This window comes from Scyliorhinus canicula, chromosome 1, assembly GCF_902713615.1.
Source record: "Scyliorhinus canicula chromosome 1, sScyCan1.1, whole genome shotgun sequence".
Taxonomy (NCBI): domain Eukaryota; kingdom Metazoa; phylum Chordata; class Chondrichthyes; order Carcharhiniformes; family Scyliorhinidae; genus Scyliorhinus; species Scyliorhinus canicula.
In genome coordinates this window covers 1,944,340-1,961,552 of record NC_052146.1, presented here as the reverse complement: position 1 = coordinate 1,961,552, position 17,213 = coordinate 1,944,340, and the positions used below count along the sequence as shown (strand labels likewise).

The 17,213-nt window shown below is 48.1% G+C and overlaps 1 protein-coding gene across 1 annotated transcript in view; it reads left to right on the top strand.

Moving 5' to 3' along the window:
* Positions 1-12,362, top strand: part of ddx55 (DEAD (Asp-Glu-Ala-Asp) box polypeptide 55) — a 42,707-nt gene extending 30,345 nt beyond the window's left edge. The window contains exons 13-14 of the mRNA XM_038799470.1: positions 6,964-7,253; positions 11,973-12,362. Coding sequence (XP_038655398.1) covers positions 6,964-7,253; positions 11,973-12,110 — 428 coding nt within the window. The 3' untranslated portion in view covers positions 12,111-12,362. The remainder of the gene's footprint in view (positions 1-6,963; positions 7,254-11,972) is intronic.
* Positions 12,363-17,213: the final 4,851 nt, after the last annotated feature.

Sequence of the window (17,213 nt, the reverse complement as noted above, 5' to 3'; positions counted from 1 at the left end):
GTGCATCTGTAGAAGTTGGTGAGGGTCATAGCTGACATGCCAAATTTCCTCAGTCGTCTGAGAAAGTAGAGTCGATGGTGGGCTTTCTTAACTATAGTGTCAGCATGGGGGGACCAGGACAGGCTGTTGGTGATCTGCACACCTAAAATTGGATTGGATTGGATTGGATTTGTTTATTGTCACGTGTACCGAGGTACAGTGAAAAGTATTTTTCTGCAAGCAGCTCAACAGATCATTCAGTACATGGGAAGAAAAGGGAATTGAACAGAATTCAAGAAAATACATGAGAATACATAATAGGGCAACACAAGATATACAATGTAACTACATAAGCATTGGCATCGGATGAAGCAGACAGGGTGTAGTGTTAATGAGGTCAGTAAATAAGAGGGTCATTTAGGAGTCTGGTGACAGTGGGGTAGAAGCTGTTTTTGAGTCTGTTCGTGCGTGTTCTCAGACTTCTGAATCTCCTGCCCGATGGAAGAAGTTGGAAAAGTGAGTAAGCCGGGTGGGAGGGATCCTTGATTATGCTGCCTGCTTTCCCCCGGCAGCGGGAGGTGTAGATGGAATCAATGGATGGGAGGCAGGTTTGTGTGATGGACTGGGCGGTATTCACGACTCTCTGAAGTTCCTTGCGGTCCTGGGCCGAGCAGTTGCCATACCAGGCTGTGATGCAGCCCAAGAGGATGCTCTCTATAGTGCATCTGTAAAAGTTGGTAAGGGTTAATGTGGACATGCCAAATTTCCTTAGTTTCCTGAGGAAGTAAAGGCGCTGTTGTGCTTTCTTGGTGATAGCGTCGACATGAGTGGACCAGGATAGATTTTTGGTGATGTGCACCCCTAGGAATTTGAAACTGCTCACCATCTCTACCTCGGCTCCGTTGATGCTGACAGGGGTGTGTACAGTACTATGCTTCCTGAAGTCGATGACCAGCTCTTTAGTTTTGCTGGCATTAAGGGAGAGATTGTTGTCGTTACACCACTCCGCTAGGTTCTCTATCTCCCTCCTGTATTCGAACTCGTTGTTATTCGAGATCCGGCCCACTATGGTCGTATCGTCAGCAAACTTGTAGATGGAGTTGGAACCAAGTTTTGCCATGCAGTCGTGTGTGTACAGGGAGTAGAGTAGGGGGCTAAGTACGCAGCCTTGCGGGGCACCGGTGTTGAGGACTATTGTGGAGGAGATCTTGGTGTTCATTCTTACTGACTGTGGTCTGTTGGTCAGAAAGTCAAGGATCCAGTTGCAGAGTGGAGAGCCAAGTCCTAGGTTTTGGAGCTTTGATATGAGCTTGGCTGGGATTATGGTGTTGAAGGCGGAGCTGTAGTCAATAAATAAGAGTCTGATGTAGGAGTCCTTGTTTTCGAGATGCTCTAGGGATGAGTGTAGGGCCAGGGAAATGGCGTCTGATGTGGACCGGTTGCGACGGTATGCGAATTGAAGTGGGTCAAGGCGTTCCGGGAGTATGGAGGTGATGCGCTTCATGATCAGCCTCTCAAAGCACTTCATTACAACTGACGTCAGGGCCACCGGGCGGTAGTCATTGAGGCACGTTGCCTGGTTCTTCTTTGGTACCGGTATGATGGTGGTCTTCTTGAAGCAGGTGGGGACCTCGGAGTGGAGTAGGGATAGGTTAAAGATGTCTGTGAATACCTCTGCCAGCTGGTCCGCGCAGGTTCTGAGTGCACGACCAGGGATCCCGTCCGGGCCCATCGCCTTCCGTGGGTTCACTTTCAGGAAGGCCGATCTGACTTCGGAAACTGTGATGGTGGGTATGGGTGAATTATGGGTTGCTGGGGCACTCGATAGCGGGTTGTTGGTTACCTGCTCAAACCGAGCATAGAATGCGTTAAGTTCATCGGGGAGGGGTGCACTGCTGCCAGAGATACTGCTCGGCTTCGCTTTGTAGCCCGTTATGTTGCTTAGTCCTTGCCACAACCGCCGAGAGTCTGTCTGTGACTCTAGCTTAGTTTGATATTCTCTCTTGGCATCTCGGATGGCTTTGCGGAGGTCGTACCTGGATTTCTTGTATAGGACAGGGTCGTCTGCCTTGAACGCCTCAGATCTGTCCTTCAGTAGGGAGTCAATCCTGCGGTTGAGCCATGGTTTCCGGTTGGGGAATGTACGTACTGCTTTCTTTGGCACGCAGTCGTCCACACATTTGCTGATGAAGTCTGTGACGGTGGTGACATACTCATTTAAGTTAGTCGCTGAGTTCTTAAATATGGACCAGTCCACTGTCTCCAAGCAGTCACGTAAGAGCTCTTCTGTCTCCTCAGACCAGCACTGCACAACCTTCTTAGCTGGATTCTCCCGCTTGAGTTTCTGCTTGTAAGCCGGGAGAAGGAGCACAGTCTTATGGTCTGATTTCCCAAAGTGCGGTCGGGGGATGGAACGGTAGGCGCCCTTGATTTTTGAGTAGCAGTGGTCAAGAGTGTTGTCGCCCCGGGTGGTACAGGAGATGTGCTGGTGGAATTTTGGCAGTACACTCTTGAGGTTGGCTTTGTTGAAGTCTCCGGCCACAATGAACAGGGCCTCCGGGTGTTCTGTTTCATTTTTTTTTAAAATAAATTTAGTGTACCCAATCATTTTTCCAATTAAGGGGCAATTTAGAGTGGCCAATCCACCTAGCTTGCACATTTTTGGGTTGTGGGGGCGAAACCCACGCAAACACGGGGAGAATGTGCAAACTCCACACGGACAGTGACCCAGAGCCGGGATCGAACCTGGGACCTCAGCGCCGTGAGGCCGCAGTGCTAACCACTGTGCCACCGTGCTGCCCTGGGTGTTCTGTTTCATAGTTGTTTATGACTGTGTACAGTTCATCCAGCGCCTTCCTCACTTCTGCCTGGGGTGGGATGTAGACCGCTGTGATAATGGCTGAAGTGAACTCACGTGGAAGATAGTATGGGCGGCACTTCACGGTCAGGTATTCCAGGTCTGGGGAGCAGTAGGTCGCCAGGGTCACCACATCCAAGCACCAGGAGGCGTTGATGAGGAGGCAAACCCCTCCACCCTTCGCTTTGCCTGAAGATGCCGTGCGGTCTGCCCGGTGAATTGAGAAGCCTTCCGGTTGTATGGCACAGTCCGGTGAGGCGGGGGTGAGCCATGTCTCTGTGAAACAGAGCACACAGCAGTCTCTTACTTCCCTCTGAGAGGTAAGTCTGGCGTTAAGTTCATCCAGCTTGTTTTCAATCGCTTGGACGTTTGCTAGGCTTGAAAAGCTTGAAGCTCTCGACCCTTTCTACTTCGTTCCCATTGATGTAGACAGGGGCATCTTCTCCATTACGCTTCCTGAAGTCGATGACAATCTCCTTCATTATGTTGATATTGAGGGAGAGATTATTGTCGTCGCACCGTTCACTAGATTCTCTGTCTCATTCCTGTACTCTGTCCCGTCATTGTTTGAAATCCGACCCACTACGATGGTGTCATCAGCAAATTTGAAAATCGAGTTGGAGGGGAATTTGGCCACAGTCATAGGTGTATAAGGAGTATAGTAGGGGGCTGAGGATACAGCCTTGTGGGGCACCGGTGTTGAGGATGATCGTGGAGGAGGTGTTGTTGCCTATCCTTACTGACTTGTGACCTGTGGGTTAGAAAGTTCAGGATCCAGTCGCAGAGGGAGGAGCCGAGGCCAAGGCCACGGAGTTTGGAGATGAGTTTCGTAGGAATGATGGTGTTGAAGGCTGAGCTGTGGTCGATAAATAGGAGTCTGACATAGGTGTCTTTGTTATCTAGGTGTTCCAGGGTAGAGTGCAGGGCCATGGAGATGGCATCTATATGGACCTGTTGCAGCGGTAGGCGAACTGTAGTGGATCAAGGCAATCCGGGAGGCTGGAGTTGATTCGTGCCATGTCTAACCTTTCGAAGCGCTTGAAATGAAATGAAAATGAAAATCGCTTATTGTCACAAGTAGGCTTCAAATGAAGTTACTGTGAAATGCCCCTAGTTGCCACATTCCGGCGCCTGTTCGGGGAGGCTGGTACGGGAATTGAACCGTGCTGCTGGCCTGCCTTCAAAGCCAGTGATTTAGTCCCTGTGCTAAACAGCCTCTTCATGATGATGGATGTCAGAGCCACTGGACGATAGTCATTAAGGCACGCTGCTTGGCTTTTTTTTGGTACAGGGATGATGGTCGTCTTCTTGAAGCAGATAGGGACCTCAGATTGTTGTAAAGAGAGGTTGAAGATGTCTGCGAATACCCCCACCAGCTGATCCGCGCAAGACCTGAGTGCCCGTCCGGGTACCCCATCCGGGCCAGTGGCTTTCCGTGGGTTGACCTTCGAGAAGGCTGCTCTGACGTCTGCAATGGTGATCTCAGATACAAGTTCATCCGCGGCTTCTGGGGTGGAGGGCTCGCTCTCACTGACCTCTTGCTCAAAGCCGGCACAGAATGCGTTGAGCTCATCAGGGCGGGGTGCATTGGAGCCGACGATTTTACATGCCTTCATCTTGTAGCCCGCTATGTCTTGCAGACCTTGCCATAGACGGCGGGGATCCGTGTGGCTAGCCTGGGACTCGAGCTTGGTCCGGTACTGCCTTTTGGCATCTTTGATGGATTTCTTTAGATCATATCTGGCTTTCTTGTAGAGGTCAGGGTCGCCTGACTTGAACGCCTCAGAGCTAGACTTCAGCAAGCAGTGGATATCCCTGTTCATCCAGGGTTTCCGGTTGGGAAACACGCGGATTGGCTTCTTTGGCACACAGTCTTCTAAACACTTACTAATGAAGTCAGTTACTGTAGTGGCGTACTCGTTCAGGCTGGTCGCAGAGTTTTTAAATACTGACCAGTCCACTGACTCTAAGCAGTCCCCCTAGGAGATCATCCGATTCCTCAGACCAACAATGCACAACTTTCTTTGACGGATTCTACCGCTTCAGGGGCAGCACGGTAGCATGGTGGTTAGCATAAATGCTTCACAGCTCCAGGGTCCCAGGTTCGATTCCCGGCTGGGTCACTGTCTGTGCGGAGTCTGCACGTTCTCCCCGTGTGTGCGTGGGTTTCCTCCGGGTGCTCCGGTTTCCTCCCACAGTCCAAAGATGTGCAGGTTAGGTGGATTGGCCATGATAAATTGCCCTTAGTGTCCTAAAAAATAAGGTTAATGGGGGGGTTGTTGGGTTAAGGGTATGGGGTAGATACGTGGGTTTGAGTAGGGTGATCATTGCTCGGCACAACATCGAGGGCTGAAGGGCCTGTTCTGTGCTGTTCTATGTTCTATGTTCAGTTTTTGCTTATAAGCCGGGAGCAGGAGCACAGCCTTGTGGTCAGATTTGCCAAAGTGTGGGCGGGTGATAGAGCGGTAGGTATGTTTGATATTTGTGTAGCAGTGGTCCAGGATGTTTGGGCCTCTGGTGGAACAGGTGACGTGTTGGTGGTAACTTGGTAGTACGCTCTTGAGCTTGGCCTGATTGAAGTCCCCAGCTACAATGAACAAGGCCTTGGGATGTTTCGTTTCAAGGCTATTTGTGGTGGTGAATATTTCGTCCAGTGCGATTTACACGTCCGCATGGGGAGGGATGTAAACTGCCGTCAGCATAACGGAGCTAAACTCCCGCGGGAGGGAGAAGGGGCGGTGTTTTAGCGTCAGATATTCTAGGTCCGGGGAGCAGAAACTCGCCATCTTGGCATCAGGAGGTGTTGATTAGGAGGCAGACCCCACCTCCCCTTGTCTTGCCTGAGGCCGCTGTACAGTCCATTGGGTGGATTGAGAAGCCCTTTGGTTGTAGGGCACAGTCTGGTGAAGCAGGAGTCAGCCATGTCTCTGTGAAGCAGAGCACACAGCAGTCCCTCAGTTCTCTATGAAAAGTAAGTCTGGCTTTAAGTTTGTCGAGCTTGTTTTCTGGAGATTGGACGTTAGCTAGGATTAAGCTACGCAGAGGGGTTTGGGGGCCGCGTTGTTTCACTCTCACCTGCAGGTCTGCACATTTTCCACGCTTCCTGGAGGAGGCTCCACAAATATCCCCAACCTCAATGATGGAGGAGCCCAGCACATCAGTGCAAAAGATAAGGCTGAAGTATTCGCAATAATCTTCAGCTAGAAGGGCCGAGTGGATGATCCATCTCGGTCTCCTCCTGAGGTCCTCAGTATCACAGATGTCAGTCTTCAGCTAATTTGATTCAAGAGATGGCTGTAGGCACTGGATACTGCAAACGCTATAGGTCCTGACAATATTCCGGCAATAGTACTGAAGACTTGTGCTCCAGATCATGCCGCACCCCTAGCCAAGCTGTTCCAGTACAGCTACAACACTGGCAATGTGGAAAATTATCCAGGTATGTTCTGTACACAAATCCAACCCAGCAAATGATCGCCCTATCAGTCTACTGTCCATCATCAGTAAACTGATGGAAGGAGTCATCAACAGGGCTATCAAGCAGCACTTACTCAGCAATAACCTGCTCACGGACACTCAGTTTGGGTTCCGCCAGGGTCACTCAGCTCCTGCCCTCATACAGCCTTGGTTCAAACATCGAGTCAATGAGAATCAGGGGAAACGCTCTGCTGGTTGGCGTCATTCCCGGCACAAAGGAAGATGGTTGTGGTGGTTGGAGATCAATCATCTCAGCTCCAGGACATCACTGCAGGAGTTCCTCAGGGTCGTGTCCTCGGCCCCAGCCATCTTCAGCTACTTCATCAATGACCTCCCTTCCATCAGAAGGGCAGCACTGGGGATGTTCGCTGATAATGAAGCAGTCTATGTCCAAATGCAGCAAGACCTGGGCAATATCCAGGCTCGGGCTGACAAGTGGCAAGTGACATTCGTGCCAGGCAATGACCATCTCCTAGAAGAGAGGATCTAACCATCGCCCCTTGATATTCAATGGCATTACCATCGCTGTTCCTATAGCACTTAGGGAGAAGGGGGATCAAGGATTTGGGGGAAAGGGGGATTAGGTTATTGAATTGGATGATCAGCCATGACTTCTCCAGTAATGATTGCCACAATGATTTATTTTCCAGATCTGGATTTTGCAGCCCTCGCCAGAGGCTTTGGTTTACTTAAACTGCCCAAGATGCCGGAGTTAAGAGGGAAAAGTTTTCCTGGTTTTGTCCCTGAGAACATAGACACAAACTCCATCCGATACAAAGACAAAAACAGAGAGAAACAGAGGAAGAAGATGTTAGCAGAGCAGCAGGAGAGGCAGCAAAACGAAGGGAAAAGGAAATTTGTGAAAAATAAGCCCTGGTCAAAACAGAAAACAAAGAGAGACAAGAGGAAAAAACAAGCAGACAAAAGAAGGCGGGATGAGGTGTGTTTGTTGAAGTGGGAAGGGGAGGAATGGGTGGGGTATCTCATGGTTTATATGTTTAAGTGATGGAGCTTCTGGTAACTGAAATATAGCCAAGTTCTAATCTTTAGACACAACTTTTTTTAGCATTTCCTCATACCCACACTTTTGGATCCATTGAGGAATAGTGGGGGGAGGTGGTGGAAGGGTTCCCGAGCTCCTTCCATGTCCAACAAGTCCTGGCGTTAGACTCAAACCCAGAACTTCTGGTCCAGTGGGACGGACCCTAAAACTACACCATGAGGCCGTGCTCAAATTATTGGAAAGCTAGTAGTGTGGACGTTGGAGATAAATCATAGAACATAGAACATAGAACACTACAGCGCAGTACGGGCCCTTCGGCCCTCGATGTTGCGCCGACCTGTGAAACCATCTGAAGCCTATCTGACCTACACTATTCCATTTTCATCCATATGTCTATCCAGTGACCACTTAAATACCCTTAAAGTTGGCGAGTCTACTACTATTGCAGGCAGGGCGTTCCACACCCCTACTACTCTCTGAGTAAAGAAACTGCCTCTGACATCTGTCCTATATCTCTCACCCCTCAATTTAAAGCTATGTCCCCTCTTGTTGGTCATCACCATCCGAGGAAAAAGACTCTCACTGTCCACCCTATCTAACCCTCTGACTATCTTATATGTCTCTATTAAGTCACCTCTCAGCCTTCTCCTCTCTAACGAAAACAACCTCAATTCCCTGAGCCTTTCCTCGTAAGACCTTCCCTCCATACCAGGCAACATCCTAGTAAATCTCCTCTGAACCCTTTCCAAAGCTTCCACATCCTTCCTATAATGTGGTGACCAGAACTGCACGCAGTACTCCAGGTGTGGCCGCACCAGAGTTATGTACAGCTGCAGCATGACCTTGTGGTTCCGAAACTCAATCCCCCTGCTTATAAAGGCTAGCACACCATATGCCTTCTTAACAGCCCTATTAACCTGGGTGGCAACTTTCAGGGATTTATGTACCTGGCTGCCGAGATCTCTCTGTTCATCTACACTACCAAGAATCTTGCCATTAGCCCAGTACTCTGCATTCCTGTTACTCCTTCCAAAGTGAACCACCTCACACTTTTCCGCATTAAACTCCATCTGCCACCTCTCAGCCCAGCTCTGCAGCTTATCTATGTCCCTCTGTATCCTATAACATCCTTCAGCACTATCCACAACTCCACCGACCTTCGTGTCATCTGCAAATTTACTAACCCATCCTTCTACACCCTCTGCCAGGTCATTTATAAAAATTACAAACAGCAGTGGCCCCAAAACAGATCCTTGCGGTACACCACTAGTAACTGAACTCCAGGATGAACATTTGCCATCAACCACCACCCTCTGTCTTCTTTCAGCTAGCCAATTACTGATCCAAACCGCTAAATCACCTTCAATTCCATACTTCCTTATTTTCTGCAATAGCCTACCGTGGGGAACCTTATCAAACGCCTTACTGAAATCCATATACACCACATCAACAGCTTTACCCTGATCCACCTGTTTGGTCACCTTCTCAAAAAACTCTAAGGTTTGTGAGACATGACCTACCCTTCACAAAACCGTGTTGAGTATCGCTAATCAACTTGTTCTTTTCAAGATGATCAAGGTCATCACTGCAGGAGTTCCCCAGGGTAGTTTCTTCAGCCCAACCATCTTCAGCTGCTTCATCAATGACCTTCCTTCCATCATAAGGGCAGAAGTGGGGATGTTTGTCGCTGACTGCACAATGTTCAGCACCATTCGCGACTCTTCAGATACTGAAGCAGTTAATGTCAAAATGCAGCAAGACCTGGACAATATCCAGACTTAGTGTGGCAAGTAACATTTACCCCTTAACAGTCAAAGGCATTACCATTGCTGAATCCCCCACAATCAACATTCTGGGGTTACCATTGACCCGACCTGAACTAGACCAGCCACATTAATACTGTGGCTACAAGAGCAAGTCAGAGGCTGGGAATCCTGCGGCAAGTAACTCATCTCCTGACCCCCAAAGCATGATCACCACCTACCTGGCACAAGTCAGGAGTGCAATGGAATACTCTCCACTTGCCTGGATGAGTGCAGCTCATCAACATTCAAGATGTTTGATACCATCCAGGACAAAGCAGCGGCTTGATTGGCATCCTATCCACAACGATTCACTCCCTGCACCACCAATGCATGGTAACAGCCGTGTGTACCATCTATAAGATGCACTGGAGGAACTCACCAAGGTTCCTTCGCTAGCACCTTCCAAACCACACAGCTCAGCCTTCAACACCATCATTCCTACGAAATTCATCTCCAAACTCCATGGCCTTGGCTTCGGCTCCTCCCTCTGCGACTGGATCCTGAACTTTCTAACCCACAGGCCACAGTCAGTAAGGATAGGCAACAACACCTCCTCCACGATCATCCTCAACACCGGTGTCCCCACAAGGCTGTGTCCTCAGCCCCCTACTATACTCCTTATACACCTATGACTGTGTGGCCAAATTTCACTCCAACTCGATTTTCTAATTTGCTGATGACACCATCGTAGTTGTCGGATTTCAAACAATGACGAGACAGAGTACAGGAATGAGATAGAGAATCTGGTGAACTGGTGCGACGACAATAATCTCTCCCTCAATGTCAATAAAACAAAGGAGATTGTCATCGACTTCAGGAAGCGTAGTGGAGAACGTGCCCCTGTCTACATCAATGGGAATGAAGTAGAAAGGGTTGAGAGCTTCAAGTTTTTAGGTGTGCAGATCACCAACAGCCTGTCCTGGTTCCCCCCATGCCGACACTATAGTTAAGTAATGCCCAGCATGGCACAGTGGTTAGTGCTGCTACCTCATGGCGCCGAGGTCCCAGGTTTGATCCCAGCTCTGGATCACTGTCCGTGTGGCGTTTGCACATTCTCCCCGTGTCTGCGTGGGTATCGCCCCCACAACCCAAAGATCTGCAGGGTAGGTGAATTGTCCCTGCTAAATTGCCCCTTAATTGGAATAAATGAATTGGGTACTCTAAAAATTTTTTTTAAAAGAGAAAAAAGAAAGCCCACCAACCACTCTACTTTCTCAGAAGACTGAGGAAATTTGGTATGTCAGCTACGACCCTCACCAACGTCTACATATGCACCATAGAAAGCATTCTTTCTGGTTGTATCACAGCTTGGTATGGAGCCTGCTCTACCCAAGACCGCAGGAAATTACAAACGGTTGTGAATGTAGCCCAGTCCATCACGCAAACCAGCCGCCCATCCATTGACTCTATCTATATTTCCCGCTGCCTCGGAAAGGCAGCCAGCATAATTAAGGACCCCACGCACCCCAGACATACTCTCTTCCACCTTCTTCCGTCAGGAAAAAGATACCAAAGTTTGAGGTCACGTACCAACCGACTCAAGAACAGTTTCTTCCCTACTGCCATCAGACTTTTGAATGGACCTACCTTGTATTAAGTTGACCGTTTTTCTACAATCTAGTTATGACTAACATTATATTCTGCAGTCTCTCCTTCCTTCCCTATGTACAGTATGCATTGTTTGTACAGCATGCAAGAAACAATACTTTTCACTGTTTACTAATACATGTGACAATAATAAATCAAATCAAAACCCATGACCACTACCATCTAGAAGGACAAGAACAGCAGAGACCTGGGAACCCCACCACCTGGAGGTTCCCCTCCAAGTCACTCACCATCCTGACTTAGAAATATATCGGCCGTTCCTTCACTGTCGCTGGGGACAACATCCTGGAACTCGCTCCCTAACAGCACAGTGGATGTACCTACACCACATGGACTGCAGCGGTTCAAGGAGGCAGCTCACCTGCCCCTTCTCAAGGGCAATTGCAGATGGGCAATGAATGCGGGCCTAGCCAGCAACACCACATCCCACAAATGAATAATAATGTGGAAAATGTGGCTAACACGAGAGCCCAGATCTCTCGCTGCACTAAGCATTCAGATTAGATATATCATTAAAATATCACCATCAGATAATCAAGGTTCCAGCATTTGGTGATAGTTGGTCCTGGACAGTCCTGCTCTCCACCCACACAACACTCTCAACGTGGTGAGCTTGAACCTTCTGACCCATTGATTGGTTTAATCATTTTGTTGACTCTTTGGGACGTGGGCGTCGCTGGGCGAAGGCAGCCTATCCCTAATTGCCCTTGAACTGAGTGTCTCGCTCGACCATTTCAGAGGAGCCACATTGCTGTGGGTCTGGAGTCACGTGTAGGCCAGGCCGGGGAAGGACGGCACATTTCCTTCTCTAAAGGACATTAGTGAACCAGATGGGTTTCAGTGACAACAATGGTTTTATGGTCATCATTGGACTTTTAATTCCAGGTTTTTTATTGAGTTTAAATTCTGACCATTGCCGTGACAGATTCGAAGCTGGATTCCCAGAGTATTGCCGTGCCGCTGGATTACTAGCCCAGTGACAATACTACTGTGCCACCATCTCATGAAATCACTTTTCTCCATCCGTTACCTGTAATTACAGTCTCAGCCATGCTCCCAAACAAACATTCTGTAATCCTGAACAAATCGAAGTGGAAAGGTCTGCTCTGATCTATTTTTTCCGCTATTCGTGCAGTTGATAAACTATCCTGAGCTCTGTGCGCTGATTAGAAAGTTAACTCTGACTTGCTCAGCCTCAAAACAAATCCTCTGGTTCCAAGTTACTAACACTTCCATTTTGCAGGGATCTGACATGGAGGAGGAGAATATCGACGAGCTTCTCAATGATACCCGATTGCTGAAGAAACTGAAAAGGGGGAAGATCAATGAGGAGGAGTTTGAAAAGCAACTGATGGGGACAAGTGAACTGGAAGATGTCTGACTGTTACTTTCTGTGAAAGAAATTCCTGGACTTGACTGTGGAAAATCAATTTGTTAAATACATTTCTGAGCTGTGAAGAAGTCACGTGGAGTTGAAACGTGAAACCTGCCGATTTTCCAGCATTTTCAGATTTTATATCAGATTTCCAACATCAGCAATATTTTGCTTTTATTTTATGTAAAATAAATTTGCGCTATTACCGGGAATATTTAGTGTGTAAATTTTAAAAATCTAAATATAATCTTTATTGTCACAAGTAGGCTAACATTAACACTGCAATGAAGTTACTGTGAAAAGCCCCTAGTCGCCACATTCCGGCGCCTGTTCAGGTACACAGAATGTCCAAATTACCCAACAAGCACGTCTTTCGGGACTTGTGGGAGGAAACCGGAGCGCCCGGAGGAAACCCACGCAGACACGGGGAGAACGTGCAAAATCCACAAGCCGGGAATCGAACCTGAAACCCTGGCGCTGTGAAGCAACAGAGCTAACCACTGTGCTGTATTGTGGTACCTGGGAGTAAAATCTGCTTATTTGTGGCTACACCAAATACTAATTAAATATTAAAATAAAATAATGATTCTGGTAAATGTGAGAAAACAATGTGCGTGTCAGCTGTGGCTCAGCGGTTACTCCAGAGACTGACCATTAGTCTGCTGACCACCCAGTGTTAAGTACTGATGGAGTGCTGCACGGTCACAGATGCCGTTTAGAATATCCTCCGGAATCCCGAGTAGGTTAACAATGTGGCCGGTAACTGCCCGGAGACCCAACGCAATCTCGCTCGATGTGAAGCCCGCCCATTATGGGCGTGTTCACTTTTTAGCAAATCTGCTAGTCTCTAATCTGCCGTTTCCCGAGGTAACCGAGGCTTTGGGATCAATCCCCTTGGTGAGCTCGCGTGAATGCCATTCAGTACTGGTCTCCACGGTCCAGACAGAACAGCACTCGTGGGGATATCCCAGCGGATCGGAGGCCCCCAGGTGCTTGCCAGTGCCCAGCTGGCATTTTTACACAACAGTGATCGGGCCCAGGGGTACCCTGTGTACCTGGGGGCAAGGGCCCCCTTAAAGGTGATTTTGGGCTTTGGGGGGGATCGAGACATCAGGACACCGATCTCTCCCTGCACTGAGTTTTGACGAGTGGGGCTCCTTAGTACAGGAAATGGGACTAAGTGCAGCCTCGGCAGTGAGTTCCCTGCTGAGGCCCCCTAGCCACGTTAGATAGCTGCGCCAGGAAACACGCGGCTAAACGCACTCGCTATGGGACATAGTTCCCACTTAGTTCCCGAATGTTTTCAGGAGGGAGTTAGATTTAGCTCTTGGGGCGAATGGGATCAAATTCCTCAAGGGTCATAATCTCCGGATTACTGCCCGAGCCACGTGCCAATTGGCATAGGGACAAGAAAATTAGGGAAGTAAACACGTGGCTAAGGGATTGGTGTGGGAAAGAGGGATTCCACTTCATGGGACATTGGCATCAGTTTTGGAACCGGGGGGATCTGTACCGTTGGGACGGTCTCCACCTGAACCGATCTGGAACCAGTGTTCTAGCGAAGAGGATAAATAGGGTGGTCAGTAGGACTTTAAACTTCTGAGTTGGGGGGAAGGGAAAGTGAAAGCGACAGGGAGCATGGAGTTAAATGGCAAGATACGCAGGAGGATAACATGTAGGCAGGTGGATTTAAGCTTGAGGCAGACTAGGAATTCAACAAAAAGGAAGGATAACTTTGGACATCTTAGGACTTCCAATATCTGTAATGATAAGAAAGTTAGCATTAAGGCACTTTACCTGAATGCTCGTAGCATTTGTAACAAAGTAGACGAACTAATGGCACAGATCATCGTGAATGATTATGATGTGGTAGGCATCACGGAGACATGGCTGCAGGGGGTTCAGGACTGGCAGTTAAACATCCAAGGATATACAACCTATCGAAAAGACAGGGAGGTGGGCCGAGGGGGTGGGGTTGCCTTGTTAGTTAAGAACAAAATTAAATCTATGGCACTAAACGACATAGGGTCGGATGATGTGGAGTCTGTGTGGGTAGAATTGAGGAACCACAAAGGCAAAAAAAACCATAATGGGAGTTATGTACAGACCTCCTAACAGTGGTCAGGACCAGGGGCGCAACATGTACCGGGAAATAGAAAAGGCATGTCAGAAAGGCAAGGTCACGGTGATCATGGGGGACTTCAATATGCAGGTGGATTGGGTAAATAACGTAGCCAGTGGATCCAAAGAAAAGGAATTCATGGAATGCTTACAAGATGGCTTTTTGGAACAGCTTGTCATGGAGCCCACAAGGGAGCAGGCTATTCTGGACCTAGTGCTATGTAATGAACCAGACTTTATAAAAGATCTTAAAGTAAGGGAACACTTAGGAAGCAGTGATCATAATATGGTTGAGTTCAGTCTGCAGTTTGAAAGAGAGAAGGCAAAATCGGATGTAATGGTGTTACAGTTAAATAAAGGTAATTACGAGGGCATGAGAGAGGAACTGGCGAAAATCGACTGGAAGCAGACCCTAGTGGGGAAGACAGCAGAGCAAAAATGGCAGGAGTTTGTATGCATAATTGAGGACACTGTACAGAGGTTCATCCCCAAGAAAAGAAAGATTATCCGGGGAGGGATTAGACAGCCATGGCTGACAAAGGAGGTCAGGAAATGTATCAAAGAAAAAGAGAGATCCTATAAAGTGGCCAAAAGCACTGGGAAATCAGAAGATTGGGAAGGCTACAAAAACAAACAGAGGTTAACAAAGAGACAAATAAGGAAGGAGAGGATCAAATATGAAGGCAGGCTAGCCAGTAATATAAGAAATGATAGTAAAAGTTTCTTTCAATACATAAGAAACAAACGACAGGCCAAAGTAGACATTGGGCCAATTCAAACTGATTCCGGAAGGCTAGTGATGGGAGACGAGGAAATGGCTGGAGAACTTAATAAGTACTTTGCGTCTGTCTTCACAGTGGAAGACATGAGTAATATCCCAAAAATTATAGAGGGTCAGGGGGCTGAGTTGAGTATGGTTGCCATTACAAAAGAGATGGTGCTAAAAAAGCTAAAAGGTCTTAAAATTGACAAATCTCCTGGCCCCGATGGGCTACACCCTAGAGTTCTGAGGGAGGTGGCTGAAGAAATAGCGGAAGCGTTGGTTGAGATCTTTCAAAAATCACTGGAGTCAGGGAAAGTCCCGAATGATTGGAAGATCGCTGTTGTAACCCCCTTGTTTAAGAAAGGATCAAGACAAAAGATGGAAAATCATAGGCCAATTAGCCTAACCTCGGTTGTTGGTAAAATTCTAGAATCGATCGTTAAGGATGAGATTTCTAAATTCTTGGAAGAGCAGGGTCGGATTAGAACAAGTCAACATGGATTTAGTAAGGGGAGGTCGTGCCTGACGAACCTGTTAGAATTCTTTGAGCAGGTGACAAGTAGGTTAGACCAGGGAAACCCAGTGGATGTGGTCTATCTGGATTTCCAAAAGGCCTTTGATAAGGTGCCACACAGGAGGCTGCTGAGTAAGGTGAGGGCCCATGGTGTTCGAGGTGAGCTACTGGCATGGGTTGAGGATTGGCTGTCTGACAGAAGGCAGAGAGTTGGGATAAAAGGTTCTTTTTCGGAATGGCAGCCGGTGACCAGCGGTGTCCCACAGGGTTCAGTGTTGGGGCCGCAGCTGTTCACCATATATATTAATGATCTGGATGAAGGGACTGGGGGCATTCTAGCGAAGTTTGCCGATGATACAAAGTTAGGTGGTCAGGCAGGTAGTGCTGAGGAAGCGGGGAGGCTGCAGAAGGATCTAGACAGTTTGGGAGAGTGGTGCAGGAAATGGCTGATGCAATTCAACGTGAGAAAATGTGAGGTCTTGCACTTTGGAAAAAAGAATCCAAGCATAGACTACTTTCTAAACGGTGAGAAAATTCATAATGCCAAAGTACAAAGGGATCTGGGAGTGCTAGTCGAGGATTCCCTAAAGGTAAACATGCAGGTTGAATCTGTGATTAAGAAAGCGAATGCAATGTTGTCATTTATCTCAAGAGGGTTGGAATATAAAAGCAGCGATGTGCTACTGAGCCTTTATAAGGCTCTGGTTAGGCCCCATTTGGAGTACTGTGTCCAGTTTTGGGCCCCACATCTCAGGAAGGACATACTGGCACTGGAGCGTGTCCAGCGGAGATTCACACGGATGATCCCTGGAATGGCGGGTCTAACATATGATGAACGGCTGAGGATCCTGGGATTGTATTCTTTGGAGTTTAGAAGGTTAAGGGGAGATCTAATAGAAACTTACAAGATAATACATGGCTTAGAAAGGGTGGACGCAAAGAAACTGTTTCCGTTAGGCGAGGACCCGTGGGCACAGCCTTAGAATTAGAGGGGGTAAATTCAGAACAGAAATGCGGAGACATTTCTTCAGCCAGAGAGTGGTGGGCCTGTGGAATTCATTGCCGCGGAGTGCAGTGGAGGCCAGGACGCTAAATGGCTTCAAGGCAGAGATAGATAAATTCTTGATGTCGCGAGGAATTAAGGGCTACGGGGAGAATGCTGGTAGGTGGAGTTGAAATGCCCATCAGCCATGATTGAATGGCGGAGTGGACTCGATGGGCCGAATGGCCTTACTTCCACTCCTATGTCTTATGGTCTTATGGTCTTAAATTGGGGAGAGGGGATCAGCCATGTTCATAATGGTGTAGCAGACCCGAAGGGACGCCTGCTCCTATTTTCGATGTTTCTATTATGTGGTGCACACTTTTCAGACTCATGCACCAAAACACCTAGATCCCTCTGCACCTCGTTTATTGAACAAGCTGTGCTATACACAATAACAATGATATCTGATGTAACCCCACAAAGCAATAGCCTAGAAAGAAGTCAATTCCCAAGGAAAGGAAGCAAAGCACACAGCATCAAAGCATACGGCATCAATCCCTGATATCCTGGGAGTGACTCTGGAGTTGTGTTGGTGAATCATTCCCTGAGCCATTGGGAAGGCATCAGTTCTGTTTCTGAAAAGGTATTTTGTGTTGTGCAAGGTGACATTTGGGTTCTCGAAAGCTGTGCCTCCCTCTATCTTTACCTTACAGGGTGCTGGGCTCA